Source organism: Blennius ocellaris, assembly GCF_963422515.1.
Source record: "Blennius ocellaris genome assembly, chromosome: 2".
NCBI lineage: Eukaryota > Metazoa > Chordata > Actinopteri > Blenniiformes > Blenniidae > Blennius > Blennius ocellaris.
The window spans coordinates 12087105-12109570 of NC_137651.1; the positions used below are offsets into that span (position 1 = coordinate 12087105).

Genomic DNA, 22466 nt, shown 5'->3' on the forward strand with positions numbered 1-22466 from the left:
TCCTTTATTCACAAAATCCTGCATTCACTGCCTTTGTTGGACCTGCAGTTTTCTCCCCTTGAGATGCACTGCTATGGACCTTCTACCCTCTCAAAAGCATGCTAACAGATCATTTCATTCTGTATTTGAAAAATGTTAATATACATTCGTATGTGTGTGTCTGTGGAAATCTTGACACACACACACACACACACACACACACACACACACACACACACACACACACACACACACACACACACACACACACACACACACACACACACACACACACACACACACACACACACACACACACACACACACACACACGCAGTGAATAGAGACTCCTTGTTGCCTGGATGTGTCACAATAATGTTCCACCACCTACTGCTACATCTGGACAGCATCATAAAGACAAAACAGGGTGTTATGGGGGCTCACAGTGAGTGACAGTGACAACGCAACACACAGCACATTAACTGGTACACGCACAGACAAGTCCTGGGCTGCTCTCTAACCCGGACCTGTAATGTTTCTTCCTGCAACGCCCTGATCAGCCCCTGACTGGTCACTTCACAGTAAATGTTGTTCTCAAATCTCAGTATCACCCAAGCCTTCTCATTCGTTTCAGTCTTTTCTCGACAGGCACATGCTATCAAATCATAACATTTCACTGCTGTAAACACTGTCTTTTAAAAACTATTCTATTCTATTCTATTCTATTCTAACCTAACTGCTGTTGAAAACTTAATGAAAAACAAAAACCACCCAAGTTTCTCTCAGGGCAAAAAAAAAAAGAAAAAAAAGAATGGCATATCCTACGAGCTGCTGTTGGAAATTAAATAATCTCGAGCTGGTCAAAAAGAAAGAAAGAAAGAAAGAAAGAAAGAAAGAAAGAAAGAAAGAAAGAAAGAAAGAAAGAAAGAAAGAAAGAAAGAAAGAAAGAAAATAGCTGGTCACTGGTTTAGACTATGGTTACTTAGTAGTCCCTTCGGGTAAAACACATTATACATGATATCTCGCGGTGTACACTCAGTGTTAAGGATAAGAAGCTATCATGGCTTCTGGCTAGTGACCACACCTGTGCAGACAGTGGCTGTTGACGTCACAGAACCATGCAGAAAATACCCATGATGAGGGAGGCAATGTGACTCAGCATCGTGAAGACTAGATACAGAAAGTGCTGATAAACATGAAGCCACTTTTGTAAAAGAAAATGCCTTAGGGCCTGAAATAAAAACAGAAATAAAGGTGCAGTTAAACACACACACACACACACACACACACACACACACACACACACACACACACACACACACACACACACACACACACACACACACACACACACACACACACACACACACACACACACACACACACACACACACACACACAGCCTATTTAGAGACATGAATTCACGCATGCCTTTGAACCAGGAGAGGAAACTGGAGTACTCAGACTAAACGCATGCATTATCTGCTTAAATAAATGTTCTTATAAAAATATCATGGAATAGACTGAGGCGTGACAACTTGCAAGTTGTCCACATTTGTATTGGTCTCCAGATTGAATCAGACTTAAGGCCAGTTAGATTGTCAAGGGCATGCACAATCCCACTGAGTGGAGTCGTCTGAGACCATTTCCAACAAGCCCAAGATTCCTGACATGAAATAAATATCCATCAGAGACAAGAAGGACTTCAGGGCACCAAACATCACCAGAAGACCCTAAAATCGCCTAGATCTAGGTTTTACAGCAAAATAAACCCCATGACGATCAGATAATTTGTAAAGCCTTCATATAAACTCTCATTTCTGTAATGAATGTTTCAGTGTGTCAGTGCAGAGAGGCGAACAGTCTTACCGACGCGCTCATGAACCAGAGTACGGTCACCAGCCTCTGTGGTGTGAGAAGCAGCCTGTCATGTTGGCTTTGTCACCCTTAAAGTGCCCGGCTGACTGGAAAAAAAATACCGGATTCAGGAACCGGGTGGGCTTTCCTCTCCAGCCTTGGAAGATCTCTTAAGTAGAAACTAGAGTATCCAAGCGGCGATCGCTTTTCAAATCTCGGCCACCGATCCTTTCCTGCGTTTATCCCCGTTTTGCGCAGCCTTCTCCAAAAAATAAAAAAACAACGTTCGGTTTCAAGATATTGCAACGTCAATACACGACGGTCAGATTAACACAGTGTAATCATTTAAAGTGCGAACGAGAGAGCCAGAGAGAGAGAGAGCTAGAGAGAAAGAGAGAGAGAGAGAGAGAGGAGGGGGAAGGCGCTGCAAGACTGGAGCTGATCCGCTGTGGGATTAACCGAAGCGCAGGCACACCATACAGCCTAGATTTGGACAACAAAAAATGCATGCAAATTGACAGCTGCACCGACCTCCACCCACAGCCTGGTGGGGTTTCGGGGGGGGGGGGGGGGTCTAATTTACGTCCATGCTCGCAACTCTGTGCGTCTCTCTCCCTGGAGGCTTCGCAAAGGGTCTGGCATCGTTATCGCACACGCCCAGTCCCTCACCAAGCCAGCGACCTCACGCCAAAGTGGCATTTAGTACACGCGTGACAGTGGCATGATCACACCTGGCGATACATAATCCAGCCTATTTAAAACAACAAAAAAAACGGGGATGTGGTTAAAACGGCGCAGGAGACGTGTGGACACTTAGATATTACACAGCCGTGTCTTCAATTTGCACAGTCATTCATAGGCTGCTCATATGATGTAATGTTTCCCCCTAAAAAGTCCACGAAGGAACAACAACACGAGTGGCAAAAAAAAGAAAAGAAAAAAAAAAAAGCCAAAAACGCCCAACCTCACAACCATTATGGAGGATGTCATCCACTCCAACCGGCACCAGACTGATCCACATTCTGGACACCAAATAGTGGACAAAAAAAACAAAAGTCCCCGCTAAATACACCCGAGGTCTACAAGCAGCACACATCTCATGTCATTTAAACTAGCCCATACTCACTGTCATCATCTTTGCAGGCTTGCCCTCCACGTCTCAAGACATGGTAAAGTGTGAATCCTCCTCGCAGTGAGACGACGGTGACGGTGCCGACTCGTTTTCCAGCGGCTTTATTCTAATCTAAGGGCGGGCGGCGGCGGGTCTGCTGGCTTCACCGGATAAATGACAGAGAGCCGGGGGATATTTCACTGGAGTCATCGCTCTCTGTGTGTGTGCGTGCGTGTGTGTATGTGTGTGTCCACAGAGGAGAGCCAGCTGGATGAGTCTGAGTCCTGATTATAAATAAATAAATAAATAAATGAATAAACAAACAAACAAACAAACAAACGTGGAGGTGTTAAAATCCCAGCGCTGCTTCTTGCGTCTCCTCCGCGGCGCGCGCGGAGCGATGCCCGGCCAACAGTTCAGCCCTGCTCGCGCGTCGCTCCAGCGTCAGCTGGAGAAATAAATAGGCTCTGAGTAAAGTGCGTCCACTTATACTGCGTGCTGGCTCGTGCACGATTCGGTTGCTTCGACACGGCCCTTTATCGCTCAGCTATTTCCCGGGAAAACAAGACGTGAAAAGTGAGCGCCACGCGCAGCTCACCGGCTGGCAAGTCTAGTGCGTGTCTGTGACGGCAGGCGTCTCTCTCTCTCTCTCTCTCTCTCTCTCTCTCTCTCTCTCTCTCTCTCTCTCTCTCTCTCTCTCTCTCTCTCTCTCTCTCTCTCTCTGTGTCGCAGCCTGCCGCTCCGAGGAGTGACGACGACAAAACACAAACTAAAGCCCAACCTTCTGCACCCACTGACCTTGCACGTGGTCGAGTGAGCGATGAAGGGAGAGAGAGAGAGAGAGAGAGAGAGAGAGAGAGAGAGAGAGAGAGAGAGAGAGAGAGAGCGTAAGGTGAATTATTAAAAATACTCCTATTGAAAAAGAGAGAAAAAACTATTAAATGTAGCCTCCAGCTCGACTTTACACATTTAAAACAAAGGCCATCATGTCCATCTGACACTAAATTACATTGGTACACCTGTACAATTAAGGTCAATCCAGTGCAACATCTCTGCAACAATTCTAGCTTCTGTCAAAGTTTCAGTTTGTGTTAAGATCAAGTCACACGAGAGTGGGTTCAAACAATTCACAGAGTTGAACTCCAGAAAAAGATTTCAATCTCTTTTAAAGGTGGACACAATGAAGAAGCACAAGAACTGTATCGATAATACTTGAACAATACAGAATGTGCAAATCGTCCATCTTCTACCTGCTTTAATCACATTAAGCTTGGTGGGTGCATTAATAATTCTGACATTCAGTGACGTGGTTCAGCCAGGACATCAACAGTCAGTTCAATATCAGACAGTTCATTTATGGAATTAAGATCACAAATTGCTCATTTCAAATTGGATGATTCTTCCAAGTTTTGTATGGGATTAGTATCAGAAGAGTCCTTTAGTCCTTTAGTCCTTTAGGTCCTTTAGACCTTTCTAATGCAGTGAAGGACAACAGTGCTAAAAACAATAATGATCAGAATCCTCCTTTCCGCCCGCCAGTCTCACAGCAATGCACTTCTGACTGGAACGTCAGCAAAGATGAAACTGCTTGTGAATATGTTCATGATCTCCTCATATTGACCCACAGAAAGAAAACAAATTCAGGTTTCTTATAAGCATTTTATGATTTGCTGATGAACAATTCAAAGACAACACCAAATTGACTTTTTGTGAGCTTACACAGAAGATCAATTATTCCAGAAACCAACTCGTGAATAATCAATCACGAAAGAAACCCTGTCTGTTCTGCAGCTTTATATTGCAGCACATTTTTAACATACATGTAATAAACATTTAGTTCAATGTGACTGCACCATAAGTCAATGTTTTGCCTTTTCTTGTCTGTTGTACAGTTATTTGCATTTATGTCCTCTGACAGGAAGGTTTAGTTGGAAGACAGGTTTTCATTTATTCATTTGTTATTTAGGAAAATAAGAAACTCGTCAGATTCCTTGTCATTTCAGAGCAAATTTGACTCACGAGTTGGATGAATGGATAATATTCACTTCATTAACACTTAAATATGGAGCATCTGAAAACATCTCCTAAAAAGTCTCTAAAGATGGTCAATGGTTAGAAGGCCACATGATGCCACAGTGTGTGTTATGGACAAATAATATTATATAGTATTGGCTTGCTGTAATACCACTGAAACTTAAACTTAAACAGTATGAATATCATGAATTTGCAGCCTTAAATAATTGTGAGTTCACTTATGCTATCTCTTTTTATGGTGGTTTATTTCAGCTGTTTTGTGTTTTATTCAATCAATCATGGGGAAAAACAGAGGAGAGAATAAAATCTAATTTACCCCCAAAAAACCCATTTCAAAAATTTATTTTAACTTTAATATAGTCACAAAGCTGATGATCATGCAAGGCTTACACACTTCCCCCAACCAGACCAGCAGTGATCTCACTGTCTTTACTGGAAGTGTATTAATAAAATAATAAACTTATTCATATTTAATGCTTCACTCAGTTAATTACCAGACTGCTGCATTATTGTAATGGTGGCTGAGCTAAACAGAGGTGCAGTGTGATAACAATTGCAACATTCGACCTGCCAGTTGATCTGCTCTCAGCCAATCTGAAATGTTGCCAGCTGTGCTTTGCAGTGATTGGTGATGGGGCGAGGCAAGCACAGTCATGGGGTGTCTCGTTTTTTTGGGCACCTCCCACTGGAGGCTCCAGTAGATGTAAAATACTCACATTACATTAACGTCACCATATCTATAAAGGATGTGTCTGCGTGCTGTCTCTGTGTCTCAACTGTTTTACTTATCAATTTGTCTCCTTGTTAGAGGTTCATAAATCACTTTTTTTCTAGAACCATTGAAATACAGATTATTGAGCATCTTTCTCCAAATGACTGAGTCCTTTTCAACTAAATGTAATGAGTGGATCAGTCACGAGACCAGCCCACACTGTTCAGCTCACTGTCACTGCAACACTACCATAATGATTATTTGTCACATATAAATTACTTGTCCAAGTAACCACTTTTATTCAAAGTAACCCCACTGCTATTTAAAGATCAAAAACGGTTTTCTCCTTCAATTTCATTCACCGGTACCATTTAGTGTCGTCTCACTAATGGTTATACAGGCATATTTACCAACAGGTGCAGATTTTTTTATCAAAGAAAAATTGATGATTGACTTCATAGGAGAGGTGCATGGTCTCTGTCAGTGATGTTCTAGTTTTTATTTTGCTTTGTCATACTCATGTAATGCTCTTGCTAGATGAAGTCAGTGTTGCACATGCATGAGTTGTTATGCGCGCGCGCGCGCGCACGCACACACACGCACACGCACACACACACACACACACACACACACACACACACACACACACACACACACACACACACACACACACACACACACACGCAGATGGAAGTTGCAGTGTTTTTTGTAGCTGAAGAACGGTTAGCACTAACATGGCATGATTTCTTCATCCTGTATTTTGTTTCATCTTAAAGCAGTAATTTACATACTGGAAGTTCAATGTCAGTGATAAATCAATCCTATTCACAGCAGTGGTAGAAGATAGTCCGAGGCATTTGTATAACAAGTCTTTTGATCAAGAATTGGGTCTGCGTCTCTTGAGCGGTAAGCCAAATATTTGGAAACACAGAAGACTCATGTTGTACTAGAGAGATTTTAGGAATCTGTAATCGACTCCCAACGTTCTCCCCTCTCAGTACAGCCGGCTGGACGCCATCTAGATTTGCAGTTGTTTGAAGAATGGGAGCTGCCTTCAGATATGGTACGTTGAATGTATAATAGCAGCACAAAGGAGTTCATCCATGTAATAACAGAGCAGTACTTCAAAGACCCCTGGCTGAGCTTCTCCTTATGCTGCAGCAGGGACAGCACTAGTAGGGATCTCCCTGTAGAGGAGACAGCAGGAGTCTTGCCTATTGCTACCACTCCATTCCCCACCACTGCTTTCAACTCTCTTATCAGTACTTCAATTCCTCTCTGCTTTTCCTTCCCCAAATCCCAAAGCATTAATCGGTCATAGTCAAATAAAGTGAAGAGTTGAAGAATCAGCTCAATGCCTTTAAAGAGAATAAACTGATTTAGGGCGATAAATATTTGATCAAGGACATGGACCATGAGTTCAAATGTTCATCAGGCCATTCGTTTATCATTATGTGTCAACAGGAGGGCAATATTACTTTAATCGCATGCACATACGCAGAGTTCGCGGACCTTTGTAGCTTCCATTTCTCAAGTGTCAAGGCAAAAACAGTTTCGACATGACATCCTTCCCCTCGCTGAATTGCTCCACAAAACAATAAACACAGCAACAAGCAAAGAGAAAAGGAGGGCCAGATGGAGATGTCTGAGATCAGAGCTCACATCAAAGATCTCTCACACATATTGTCATCATACCTGAAAGAAAAAAAAAATTACTCGTGCTTAACTTTTGATTGAGCAGGTGGTCAAAGAAAGTTCAACGTGCATCACTCCTCCAGCATTATTTTTCTTCTCCCCTTATACAAGGCAGAGGTGTGCTGTCTGTCAATGTGATGTTCAATGGGATTTACCAATCACTGAGGGGAAGAACCGTGTGGAAAAAACAGCCAGTTTTAGATCTACAGTATCTGGTGAAGCTTTGCACTATCTGCCTGCCTAACAGTCCATCCGTGGCAGATATCTGGCAGGAATCACCGAAGCCCTATTACTGACAGAGAGATAAAGCTGGAGAAAAGAATGCCCCTCAGATAATACTGGAAAGTCAGGGAACATCTTCCTCTGCTTATATCTGTCTCACAAAGCGTTTAAAATACAGGGAGCTTCTGACAGTCAGTGAGAAATTGAACCTGTCTCTGCCTTGTCAGAAACTCACCAACTTCAACGGACAGACACCAAAAGTGACCTTGGAGAATTTGGTCTCACACTCCCCTCTCCCTCTCTCTTCACGGGGCCTGGGTTAGGGAGTTCACCTTGAAATGAGACGTGGGGCGAACCAGATGACAGAAAATGAAGCATCACAAACATGACTGTGGTACAAGGCCAGACCTGCAGATGGGAAATGTCCAGCATGGTTATGAGACCCTCTGGGATTAAAAGAAGCAACACAATGGACTCAACAACCCGTTAAGTGTCAAGACTTTTTTTTCTTAGATAAAGAAGGCGATCTTCAGGGTGTTACGAAAGGAAATCTTTATACTTTGGTATATACTTTGTGGCACTCACACTTTTCTAATGTCTGCCCATAGCTTCAGCACATGCGCCCTGCGACTTGTTATATATTACCAATGCAGGGGTTCTCGGAGAGTGACGGCTATGGTTAAATGAAAAACAGAAATTACATTTTCTCATCCTTTAAAGTCTGCTTACAGATTGCTGGGCCTCTCTTTGTCTATCTCTCAGTCTTACGTATCAACATTTTTGATAACAGGATTATGCAAATTCCCCCCTCATATCCATTTCCTTGCATAAATGAATGAATGGATTACAGGGATTAACAGTTTTCTATTTGAAAAAATAATTTTCTTTTAAGTAATTTAGCCCAGAGGTATCACTACGCTCCTCCGTCTTTCGCCAGCAGGTTGTAGCTATTTTACATTGAAACTGGACTCCAGCTTGCGGCTCTCGCTCTGGCCAATACATAAGTAGACTTTGTATCATACTTCAGACTACACTGTAACTGACTGTTGCCTCCTCATGTTGTAACTACATGCCTGGGTTATGATGTCTCGTGTTGTTTTGGTAATGACGGCTGATTACTAAAATAACATGAAATAAGTTTTTACACATGTCGCACAACCATTTCCTCCGTGTACCCTCCACTTTAAACAATCACTGCGAAGTGTGATAGTGAACGAATGAACACAAAGTAATTTGCAGGAAAGCAATAATTAAACTGAAACATATGAAAGGAAAAATTTGTTGGTTTTTTTTCCTGATTGTGAAGCACATAATATGCATATAGCCCAGAGTCTTTAATTCTCTATCTCTAAATATCAGAATGAAAATAAACAGACTTACAGGGAACCTAATTAAAACACATACAATAAGAACCACAAATCGACTTAATATAAAATGCAACCCCCCCCCCCCCCAAAGAAACACACCTGACCCGACTGAGTCAAACATGAAAACAATTTGAGTAAAAAAAATCAGTTTCACACATATAAAACTCTACCATGTTTCATGTTTGGCTATGCATTTCAATAGACTGTGTGGCAGAATATTCGTGTTAATTTCATTATAAACTTATGTCTTTATTTTGGTATTCCTGCAAATGAAATATCTAATGAATTAAAGCACATTAGACTACAACATCAAAATGTTATCAAAATACAATAGTGTCATTAAGCAGAAGGATCCATAACCACTGCTAAAAGCACGTAAGCTTTTAAGGCATCGAGCAACAATGCTGCATAATGTAGAGCATACTATTTTGCTCTTGTTACAACCTCCTTCCATCTATGTAAGAAAAGATGTGGTCGAGTGTCTGCAGGACTGAAATGTTACCAATGTGGTGCAGACAAACTGCGAGGTAGAGGACACACTCCCTCTTTAGAAAGAAAACATTAATAGAACTGACTTAAAAAAAAAGTTTACTCGCACTTTGGTTTGTTTGTTGAGCTCTCCCTCCTAGTAAGCTTCTTAAAAAAAAGTGTTATTCGTTTTGGAAAATATGAAAACACAATCCTTCACTATGAATTGAACCAAGATCTTCATGCAGTGAGGTGACAATACTAACCACCATGCTACTATGACAATCATAATTAGTATGACTGATAATTGTTCAATTCATTTAGCAAGTCAATCACCATGTGCGGTTCTCAAAACTAACTTAGCTCAAATTAAAACACTCTGTAACAGCCAATAATGTAATAATTTGCCAACATTCTAACAAAACAGATTTTGTGTTACAACAACGATTGAGTGTCGCAGAGCTTCTATCCTCAATGAATGAATATGAAGACAAACAAACTGCACAAAGCATGCAGGAAAACGCTATTATTCTTAATAAATGCAGCCATATATATGTATTATCACATTACTGACGACAGTCAATACATTTTGAAATGATGCTGTATTGCACCAATTATGTAATATATTATTATATTATTGGTAAAATGTTATCACATTCAAAAATGTCAGTTATTACATTAAAAGCAGGTATTACATTATTGGTCATTGCACAGCCCTACATGACAATCAATGACACAAGAAAATAAATGTGATTCTCAATGTTTGATAAATAACCCAGAATGAAAAATGATTCGAGCTGCATTTATTTCTGCTGCTTGTTCCCTCAAAGTCAAACAGACTGAACCTTTAAAAGCAGCGATACCATCAAATACACAGGTTGGCAAAACCTGATAGAGTTGACAAATGTGTATCATCGCACACTATATATCATCATATTGCAGACGTAGATCTTTGTCCCACCCCCCCTTTTTTTTTATTTTCAGGAACAAATACACAAAGTGCCACACAAAGCAGTTTGTGCCTTTAGCCAGCAGCAGCAGGATACAGACCGTGTGATGATGAATAGAGATGTCAGGTGGCCACAATAGAGGTCGGATCTTAACTGGCTGACTGACCGGCTGCTCTAAATAGAATGGGTGGCCAAACCATTGAGACCTGCCATCAATCTCCTTCGCAAACACAATGATGATTTACTCTATTCTGATCAAAGGGTGACTGATGACTGGAGTAACAAAGAGAAGCGACACGTTTGAATTTCTCTGTGCTATTTATTTCCGGGGGAAACTATATGCATATGTGTGCACATTTGTGTCTGCATGTGTTCATGTGCTATGACGCACAACTATGCACCTTCATATCATGTTTTTGTAATTGTGTTTACCCAATCTGTTGAACCCCACTGCTTGCATTGAATTGCACCACTAATACCTTGCTGTAATATATTGATTTTTCCACCCATACTGTATAGCCGACCAACAATTTCTCCTGGTAACGAAGTGTGAAATGAATTGTGAGAGCAACATCTTGTCCAATGTATATACAAGCACTCACAGCTATTAGATTCATTTAAATGGGAAGCACGTCGGGTTCCAGGCTGCAGTGTAGCGTGCAGTGTACAGTCTGTCGCCTGATAAAGATGGACTCTGACTTTTAAAATTTGTTTAATCTAGCTCCGTTTATAACGGCAAAATGGATTGCTCACTGGACAATGTTTCAGTAGATGAGTATTCATCAAAAAAATTCCAATCCAAGCTAGCAATTACAGAAAAGACCAGAATATGTACATATGGCCATAACCGTAAAAAGGAGTGGGTGGGAAAACAAACAGCAATAAATGTGATGAAGGAGAAGGCATTAGGATTACTGAAGGGGAAGAGGAAGAGAAGTACAGTGATGAAGAAGTAGAGGCAAACATTGCTAATGATAATGCAGATAATCACTACAGAAATCAGAATGATTACAGCCATGCTTGTGCTGATGAAAATTATGGTTTCTGAGACTATAGTTACGAGTAAGGGGATGATGAGGATGGAAAGAATGATTAATCAAAACCAATACAGCCTGAACACTGTCAAACTGGGCAACATAGAAAAGCCAAAAACAATTTCTGTCTCAAGCTGAGACATCTTTAAGAACATGTTAACTCCATTCAGAGATCTTCACGCTGCTGGCCAGCTAAATTCAGACCAAACCCTCCCAGGGGGCACGACAACCAGCAGAGTTGGAAAAAGTCAGCCAAGTCATTAATGAAGTTACGACCACAGTCGCCACTGTGGAAGAGATCTTAATCGCCTGCTCGAGCAGAGAACAGAGACTCTTTCCAGACCCATTTAGTCCACAGCACACTAATGCTAATTAGAGGGAAAGAAGGAAAGGTTTGTAATCTGTTCAATTAGCTCAGCCTGGGGAGGCGTCCTGTGGGGCCGAGAAAAGATTTAGGCACAGGACTCCGTGCTTGTTGGCCGAAAACATTTCAACAAATCACGGCAATGACGCCTGAACCTCAAGGTTGATGGTCACACCATCCTCCCTCCACTTTTCCAATACTGTGTTAACCTCTTCTCTCCTCTCTCTGCAGTCTGGCAGAAAATGTCCACGCTAATTCAAGACGCAGATAAAGAGATGGCGGCTCTGAGACTGTGTCGAGTGCCTCTCTCTCTCTCTCCTCTGGACCTTGCACCCAACCCCCCCCCCCCCCACCCATCGGTTGTTTCTGTGCCCTGTCAGCAATACAGCCAGGCAGAGATATGCATCCACGCCGCCCTGTGCTCATTTCCACACTGTGCAGTGCGCAGATGTCCACACAATTTACTGCCCACACCAAATTGGATCACTTCTCTGGTTTGGTGTTGCTGTTTTTTTTTTTAAACGAACGACTCGCACCTGCTGTTCTCCACCTCCTCTCATAAACGACTAAATATCCAGTGATTGAGGAAGAGGGGTGATTTAAGGAGAAATTTGTAGCAGGAAGAATCAAATGAAACAGAGAAGTGAAGGAAACAGTTTGCTGGGAGATATGAATCTAAAATCTTTTTCATGGTGCACACATCTGTCATCTGTCTCGAGCACAGGCCAAGGGGTTGTTAGTGTTAAGACACACCGTGGTCTGTAGGTTTCAGAATCAGCATCAGTTCAACCACTAATTATCTTCACCTTCAGCAGGAACCATCACTTCAGAGGCAGTCATGCTGACCGCGGGTTCAGCAGACTGTTATTTAGGTTAAATGCCAGCTGAGAATTGGCATCTTGTGATGTTTTTGAGTGACAGCTCCATTTTGAATTTGAACTGATGGTGTATGATGTAGTAACAGAGGAGCGAGAGAAAAAAAAACATGTGCTTTCAGCTATATGTGTGAGCATGCATACTCTGAGACACACTGGCAGGTGGTGGCACACTCTCTAAATCAATTATTGATTTCTTCAGGATTGTCCGGTCTGGGATTCCACTGCACAAGTGTCAGATGTGGACATGTAAGTCATCATTGGAGAGGCAGAAAAGGAGTGACTGAGCCTTTACTGGAGTGGCCTCGTTACTCTTTTATTCTGAAGTCATGAAGCAGCTGGCTCGTGTTCAAAACACAACACTGTTAAAGATGACTTTCTGTTGGTGCTCATGGATGTATACATGCAACTACACAATTAGAATTGTATGGTAGGCATGTGAAATGAGTTTGATTTTATCAACGCACGAACCCACCAGCCTGACCTTCGCACTATAAACACCTCTTGTACTGGTCACATGGACTCAGACTTGTGTGCACCATGCAGTATTACTCAATATGTATGCACTTTTTCATGGAAGCTGCAACAACCCAATATGGATCAAATGGATGGAAATAGTGAAAATAAAAGACAGTGTCTCAAAATATTATGAAATTATCTAAGATTTTTTTATCATTTTTGGGGGGAAGCAATCCAAACAAGCATCTTGTATACTGTGTTCAATGTAGAGTCACCATTTAATATCTAACACAAGCTTTTGGACTGCTGTACATATGTATGTATGTATGTATGTATGTATGTATGTATGTATGTATGTATGTATGTATGTATGTATGTATGTATGTATGTATGTATGTATGTATGTATGTATGTATGTATGTATGTATGTATGTATTTTTCCAGGTTTTTGTGAAAACTATTAACCTGAATTACATGAAATCTTCAGTGAGGATTTGTCATTATCCAAGGACCAATCGATTAGATTTTGGGATGTTAATGGCTAACTGTTTCCAAATAAATCCCCCAAACTGTAAAAAAAAAAAGAAGAAAAAAAAACGCCCATACAAAGTTGACGGGAGAGGCACTTCCTGAAGGAGATCAAAGGAGGTCAAAGGAGATCAGCGTCTGTTGCAATGGAGACGGTCGGGAGCTCATAGCTAATATATACAGTAGGTTCAGCAAGTATCCAGAAACACCGGTGCAAACACACTGACTTGGGTAGTGGTTTATCTATGTGCTCCTGCTCAGTGTTTCACACAGTGATGTTGCTATCTGACAGGCTATTTTGCTGCAATATGAGCTAATGGCTAACATGCAAGCGATTCTGACTCGATTCTGCATACAAATGTGGCATTGGCCAGGGTATGTGCTCTACCGAGTGCATTTTTTATTGACTTTCAATCTTCAGCTCTGCACTTGGATATATTCCAATACACTGATAACTTCCAGAAATGTACACAGACATTTCCAGCTTTGAAATGGTAACAAAAGTAGGCGAATAGAAGCTTTGTTTGAATGCTAAAGTGTCAAAATTAGAAACAGCCAAACAGGGAACTTCTATCCAAGGGTATATTCACACTTCTGATAAAAATCTGTAGTTGAGTGCTAATGTCGGTAAAGCCTGTTCTCCTTATCTGTATGTATTTGAGTAAAGTCAGTTGTATCTCATATAATCATGGACAGTCATTATGTTTAATTTAGCTATCGTACTTCTCAGTAGACAAGCTGCAGTCTTTGTCTTTTTTGTTTATCACAGTAATTAAAGACAATAACCATACCTTTCCTTGTGACTCACACACTTTAATGTTCAGTCAGCACTTCTGTGTGAACATTTAGCCGAACTACTACTACCTATTAAAGCAGTCAGTAGATACTCCTCTATAAAGTCCTCAAATGAAAACCCCTGGGCATCTTGCTCTACAGTTTTTTTTCTTTTATATATTAGTATATATTAGTATCGCAGGTCCTTAATGATCTTTTTAAGGTTGTCTCTTAGGAGCACAACTCTTGAAATTAGTCTTCAGTAATGTTACTAACTGCTCTTCAATATTATCTTTATCGCTGGAAACAATAGCTGACCTCGACAAAGGCCTGAAATTTCCACACAACAGCCTCTGCTTGCAAAGCTGAGCAGATTTCAGTCTCATGTTATATCAATGATGAATATTACATGATTATATGAGTATTCATTCAGGTGGTTCACCTTTCTGACTGGTTGATCAGCTTCTAAATGCATGCACATCGTGATAATTACCTGTCCATAAAGTGTAAACACACTTGATTTGCTGTGTTCCGTTTGCTTTGTTCCCATATACAGCTGGGGTTAATGGTGGGCGGGTGGGCAGGTGGGTTGTGTGTGTGTGTGTGTGTGTGTGTGTGTGTGTGTGTGTGTATATGTGTTTTATTACTCTTTTTAAAATATGTAAAGTGTTACAAAAACTGTATGAAAAGTACTATACAAATACAGTTTCATTTAATTTAATTCAATTCTATTTGATCTGACAGGCTAGTGAGCATCAGTCTGAGCTAATGGCTAACATGCGAACGATGCTAACTTGGTTCCACAAATAAATGTGGCGTTGGTGAAGGTATACGCTCTACTGAGTGAGTGCACATTCTAGTTCCTCATTGCTTTTGTCTCCCTCTCTTAAGCCTGAATATTAACTGAAGTGTTGAGTGTTGTTACTATTGACCTAAACTCCTATTCTTTTATCCCGAACCAAATCAGGTGCCCTGAAAGTACCATTAAATCATATAATTAATATCAATATAGCCTGTTGTCGCAGCACTTGTGATACATTAGCAGCCTTTAATAGCCGACATGTTTCCTCACCTTCATGGGAGCTTTCTGAATCTTTGTCGCTTATATCAGTTTTTTGGTGACAGCCTCTCAATTACATTTTTTCATAAATGGCATTCAGGATACAGAGCTTCTCTCTCCAACCAACTGATGAAACTTCAATTGAATCCCAATGAGTGGATCACTCATTGAACGGACCCACATGATGCTAATGATGTGACACAGCACCACAGCACTTATAAGACTAAAACATGCCTCAGTTACTATCAGTAACTGTAATCAATCAATCTCCAGTAACTTATCAGTTCACCTCTTTCATAGACATTCAGCAAATTGGTGTTTCCTTGCACCAGCTCTTAATCACTTTTTAATTAGTTTATTTTCAAATTTGCTCAGCCTTCAGCAGTGATTTTCATGGGCACTTAAACAGCCTTGCCTTAGCACTTTTTTTCTAAGGGCTGAAAACCTAACAGATAATTTTACAGCAACATATTCACACTCCATTTCGGTGTAGATAAAAAGGCATGCTGGGAGATTAGCTAAATGATGAAGTAATCGAGGAGACAGCAGAGGAAATGAGATCAGATTAAAGCAGTTTTAAACATAATGGCCTTCTTTTTTCAGTGGATTATATTATACAACTGTGATGATTAGGGCTAATCCATGACCATAGTACATGGATAGTGAAAAGAAATCAGTGAGGAGATTGGCAAAGTTTGCATAAAACACTGGCTTGGTTTTCATAATCACATGAGTGACCTGTTAATAAGATCCTGTTGGATCTTAAATTTGGAACGACTGGGGTAAAAGTCTGAATCACCAGGCCAGGTTTTAATCACCTCTGGTAGTATTGAGTTCAGTAATGGTGGCTGATGTTGCAAGGCCACTGCAGGTCACTGCAGTCAGGGGCATTTCTGGACCCCTTGCAACCAAGCAAAAAAAAAAAAAACAACAAACAAAAAAACCCCACAAATACTCAACAATTGAAATATGTATTGAATAATTAATGAATATTAATTTGCAGTAACAACTTTGATGCTTCATATTAACATTTTATTTAATGTAACATTTAGGCTATAGCAGAAAATGTATGGATATATTTCTATATTACCATATTATCGTTCAATTCTAAATACAAATTAGCCAAAGTCTAGACTAAACTGATAGCGGAATTGATGCTGGTATCAGTTTTAGCATTTGACAACAAATAACTTATTCTGGGAGAAAATATCATTGGCAGCAAAGGACTAACTTATTGTGTGGCTATGAATGTATGTACACAGCCATTGGCAACAAGACTTATGGCTGAATTCACTTTACACAGACTTTAATGTGCAGTTAACTTTTCTGGTGTTTGGTGGATGACTGTGAGTTTGGGACAAAGTGTCTAACTGGGACTAATGTTTTTATAATGTAACACACATAGCTTACACACTCCCACTTACAGGTAGTAGTGGGGCCCCATTTGGGAGGTTCCCAATGTGTCATTGACATGTGTTCAGGGGTTTCAAGTTGTGTCACTGATATCTGCTGTCTGTCAGGGGCCCCCTACTGGAAACTCACCAGTGACGACTCGGAAAGCGCTCCGTGCGGAGGATTTTTGATGCGCTGTCGTTGCAGCATTTAAATTAGTTACATTACTTTGTCATTGAAATTGACTGATGTCAGCCGTCCCTCGGTGCCCCCTTCAGCTCGGGGCCCTCGGCAATTGCCTGTGTTGCATACCCCGTTGCTGCGCCTCTGACTGCAGTGTTTAAATATTTGTGATGACTGTGACGGCAGGCCAGAGAGTCTCACAAGTTTAGTTCTTTTCTCTGGAAATGTTTTAACATTTCCTCCTCTGACAAGTCATTGTACGCAATTGACAATTGAAAATCTGAACTATAGTGGAATAGATAATGGTAGCCAGCCACTCTAGCAGAGAAGCATCCCTGTCAGACGCACCGCCAGGAGCAGGACCTCAGCCATTTCACCACATAATACACCAGATATACGGGAGGCATTATCACCTTTATCATGATGAGTACGCTCCCCGTCTTATGACGATGGCTTCCTTTCATTTGTCACATTTCTTCTTCATCACAAGCTTTCAAGGAAACACTTGTGTCTGGTTTTCACCATCTGAGGCCAACTCCTTTCTCTTTGCACTCCTTTGTATTCCACTACATTCACTGTCTCTCTTCATCTCTTCCCTCCAGGCTCTTTGTGCCATCACTGATGCTCTATGCACCATCAGAGATGCTACTGAAGAGGCTGGGAGGGTAAATAGGCACGAGGGCTTCAAGCCCACAGCTCCATGGCTGAGAGAGAGAGAGAGAGAGAGAGAGAGAGAGAGAGAGAGGCGGGGGGACATGTGGGGTGGGGTGGGGTGTTGGGGTGTCATCATCAGAGTATTGAGAAAACCCTCCTGACAAAAGGAATCAGACAGTAAAAGGACCTTGCAGTAGAGTGCGTTGAATGATTCAAAAGCCAAACAACAGGATTGCACATCAATACAGCTGATAGGTGAATAGTGTGCATGACTTTGCAACTCCACACTGCATTTAACATAATGCTGGCCAGCTCCGGGAAATAACAACAAGTAATGTAAAGGAGTTTTGCCATTTGCAGCACTTTAACAGATTCGGGTTGCTTTAATTTACGGAAAAAGAAGCAGGTCATTGGAAGTTTATGAGAGGAAAGTCAGTACAATGTCAGCTGAGTAGATAAAGGCTTTAAGCTTTATGTTAATTTACATTTGAAAGCTTTGCTTGTTCAATAGTAAATAAATAAAATCATGGTTTGTTTTTGTGCGTGTTATGCAGGAGGGTGAGCGAGAGGTAGGAGGAGGTAACGACAGCATAAGCCCGTGTTCACTTTATGTAAACATGCTGCAATTTTAATGGACACTAACGTCCTTAGTAGACCCCTTCTGTCAGGAACGACGGGGAATGGAGGAAAGGGAGGAAGTGGGAGGCTTTCAGACCACTTTGCTCTTTTGAATCTATCAATTTTGGCCTTGCATGTTTCATCGTACCTCTCTCCCCCATCTTTCCAGCTCCTTTCACCAAAGGTCTGCTCACGCATGTTATCACTAAGCTGGCAGCAGAGGGAGGCCACACAGGAATTGTGATGCCCAAAATGCTCCCCTGGTGCAATCCAACCCACCACCGCCCCATCTCAGTTTTTACTGCCATTTCACTCCACAGCTGTCCTCCTCTCTCACTACTGTAACCATTACACCATTATCCCCACCCTGGATCCAATATGTGTGTGCTATAACTAATGATCTCTTCTCCTCTCTTCTAGCTCAGGGTTCTCTGAGGTGGAGAAATTCTAAGAAGGACTTCAGGCAGGTGTGATAAGTGTGCATTTCTCCAGTCAGCAACTGACTCCCTCACCTCCAGTGAAACTGAAGCACTGGGACGAAATTGACAATCCATTATATGACCTTGCAGTCACTGTGCAGCTCTGGGGTCGAGTCATGGGTGTGTCTCCTCGTCCACACACGGATTCTGCAGTGACAGTGATGCAATCTTGTACTGCCATACAGCATTGGACATTGAATAAGAAACAAAAAGATATTTTGAGGAATCACATATTGTATTTAGAGGCTGATAATGTATTTACATCAGTTATTTTTTATGCATGAGAGTGGAGCCTCCTCGCTTGCAATTTCTTGGTTTTGTTGATGTGAATAGCCCATCAATAACTTATAAAGATTTTGGATGAGAGGACAGCTGCAGAAGACAGTCCATGTTGTCCATGTTCTAATTGTTATCAAGTGCATAGTGGGTTTTAGCAAAGAAAATGGTATGCAAATGTCTCACATCCCCAAAAAACATTTTCATTAACATCTTTTTCTCAGACACTTTACTTGAATTAATAGTGGTCAGCTCAGTTCACACAAATTAAATGAACATTTTGAAGTTCTCTCATTACAAAACATATGTTGTCTTGCTAATTATCTTCACCAGCGATCCCTTGCTTTATTTGACCAGATACCAATTTGTATTTCAGATACAGCTGCAGCCAACTATTTAATATAGTCACCAAGGACGTCCTCTCCGAACTTGCTACATATGTATATTTTACCTTGCTTTTCAGATCTGCTGATTCAATACAAGACAATGTCATTATTTCACCCTCTTGCTCCTTTTGAGCAAGAGGCTAAAATATTCAAAATTGTCTTTAAACTTCACTTTTCCAGAAGAAAAGACTGACAAGTTAAATTAGATACAGCTGATTTGAAATAAAATATGCAAAATATCATCTAAAAGTAGCAATGCTTTTAAATGGCATTGTCCTTACTTCATTCAGTCCTTCAGACTTCTCATGCAACTATTTTATTTGAGACATAAAAGAAAGACCAGGACCACACAGTGGTGGGGTTAGTACCCGGTAATCGTTATTTCTCTGTCCTGGTGGGACTGAGGGACATTTCTGTGTGGAGTTTGCATGTGTCTTCCTGTGCACGTTTTTTCTGATTCCTTTCCAAAGTCCTAAAACACACGGTATCCTTGAAGTTAATTGGCGATTCTAAATGACCTGAATGTGAGTTTTTTTCTCGTCCGTCTCTCTCAACTCAACAGAGTGAACAAAACAACAAAAGCTATTGACTCCTCAAATAAATAAAGCCACAAAGAAACCATATTGCTTTATGTATTTTATTTATTTCCTGTATTCTATGGAGTTAAAAGTAGTTGAATAGTGCTGAGAGAAACTGAAAATCCAGTGACACATAATCGTGGTGCGACAGTGGAGCAAGAGCAGGAAATACAGACGGTTCAGGAACATGCAGAAATGGATGTGGCAATTATTTAAAATCAAGATGAAGCCATGTTTGAAGAAAATGAAATTGGAGTAAGAGAAAAAACAAAGCTGAGAATGAATTTCACAGAGGATGTTATGGAGGCGTACGGCAGACGTGGGGAAGAGGGAGGGTGACGGAGGAAAAGAATGAGCTTTGAACAACCTCCAGCAACCCGGCACAGTGTGAACAAGGTGAGGTCTTCTCGTCAGAGCAGGGGATGAATTCTAATCACAACAATAAGGTCAACAGAGTAATCCCTGTCCGCTAAAATGTCACTGTTCCCCTGCTCCAACACGACTCCCGAAGCACAGCATCACAACAACCAAGTATTGATCTCATTTCCAATTTGGAATGGATGAGGGCTGCTGTATGCTGTATAGGGTACGGGACACACACTAATGTGGACAAAACTGAGCGCATGTACACACCGCTTGTAAATATATTGTTTTAAGCACAGACTCACACATTCATACGCGACTAAGCTGTTTGTCTTGCATACACAGTCCTGGAACTGAATGTGGGCTGAGCACTTTCTGTCTGAATTAATGTCATTTTCCAGTTACGTCCTCGGAATTACAAACTTAGTATGACGTCTCATAGAAAAAAGACACGTTGCAGCATTCTAATCAATCACGTTCCAAGTTGCACAACGTTTTGGATGAGCTGTGTAATTTGATATAGCCTGCTTTAACGGGTCCTCAAATGTTTTGTAAAAACCTTAAAACAATTTTCATGATTACATATAACATTGAGCAGAGAAATCTGCAAATTTAGGAGATTTAAAGCTGCCCAGGTTTTACTTTTGGGATACCAACCTAAAGGAGGCCTGCATTTGATTTGATTATTTCTGCTAAGCAACACTAAAATAAGCTTGGATTTCCCAACTCTGAGGTTCCTGGAGGGCAGCATTAGCACGGCCTGAGCAGCGAAGGAAATGAATGACACTTAAGGATGAAAATGAGGTGGATGTCACACACACACATACAGAAACAGATGAAAGACAGTAAGAAGGAACATGGAAAAGTCTAGCCTGGCACTTGAATCAGTCTTACCCCGAGGAAGATTAAATGTGTGACGAACTAACTTGAAGCAGTGAGGAACAGGATTATACATTTTCATCAGACTGTGATTAGACTGAGAACACAACAAGAGTATGAACTGCTGACCTCTGCTTGAAGAGCTCGATGGAAACTGTTGCTATTATAGTTGAATGGTGCACTTTTACTTTTATGCAGTTATGTACAGTACATATTGGATGACTGTATGGACCCTAACCTTTAGCAGCATAGACATCTGAAGTTAATGTCTTTCTGAGGTGTTTTTTTTCCTCCCAGTTGCTTATTTCCTTTTTAAATTATGCCATATTTGTCAGGAATGTGCATTTGTAGGATGTGCAGCAGAGATGAATTTGTGAGTTGCCGTTTCCTATTTAATGGATTGGATGATTGAAGTCTGAAGCAACACATTTACTGCTGGTACACAGTAGTATACGGTTCTTCAGTAGAGGGTGAAAAACCAGTCATAGCCTGCTTACACGCTCCTGCAGGATGACAGCCCGCACTTCAACCAGCAGGTTAGGAGAATCAGCAGACATGGTTGTGTAGGTCACTCAAATCCCACAAAAACTCAGTAGAATTGATGTCTGGACTGCCGGCAGGTCATTTCATTCTCTTCACTCAAAGCTTCTGGTGGTGGTTGTGAGGAAAATGTAATATCCATCAAATAGCTTATGTGAAAAACTCACAGATCAGAACTGTCTTTGTGTGCACACTTGTGTACAGGACAGAGTAAATACTACTAATAATATGGACACCATATGAGTGGAGGAATGGTCTTCATACCTGCTCTGATAATGATGGAGTCTGGGTGTGAGACCGTTGAAGCTTGATGGAGTGGAGAGAAGACTGCACCCTATCCAGCCAGGTAGAACTCTGACAAAGTTCGAATCGGGTTTATAACATCCTCATTGGCTTGATTGTTCATTTTGATTTAGCGAGGATAACTGTAATAATTAATCCCAACTTAAGTTTGAACTCCGACTGTTTAATGAGTCTACTATCTCTGTCTGGTTCAAGCCAAATATTGAAAATGGTCTCTGATAAGTCCCACTCGGTGGGGGTGAGCGTTATCATCTTGCAGGATAGAGTTTGGTCCCAGACTGTAGAGATATGTGATTACACCACTGGTTGGAGAATTTGCTCTCGAT

The 22466-nt window shown here is 41.1% G+C and overlaps 1 protein-coding gene across 2 annotated transcripts in view; it reads right to left on the reverse strand.

The window, feature by feature from the left end:
- Nucleotides 1-22466, reverse strand: part of schip1 (schwannomin interacting protein 1) — a gene marked incomplete at both ends in the record, with an annotated part of 239189 nt that overhangs the window by 38115 nt on the left and 178608 nt on the right. The window contains one exon of one of the 2 annotated variants that reach the window (XM_080503601.1): nucleotides 1849-2095. The exons of the other annotated variant lie outside the window; for it this stretch is intronic. Within the exon in view, the coding sequence (XP_080359727.1) occupies nucleotides 1849-1860 (12 nt within the window). Of the gene's footprint in view, nucleotides 1-1848; nucleotides 2096-22466 lie in introns of those variants that run through there. 2 annotated transcript variants of the gene reach the window in all.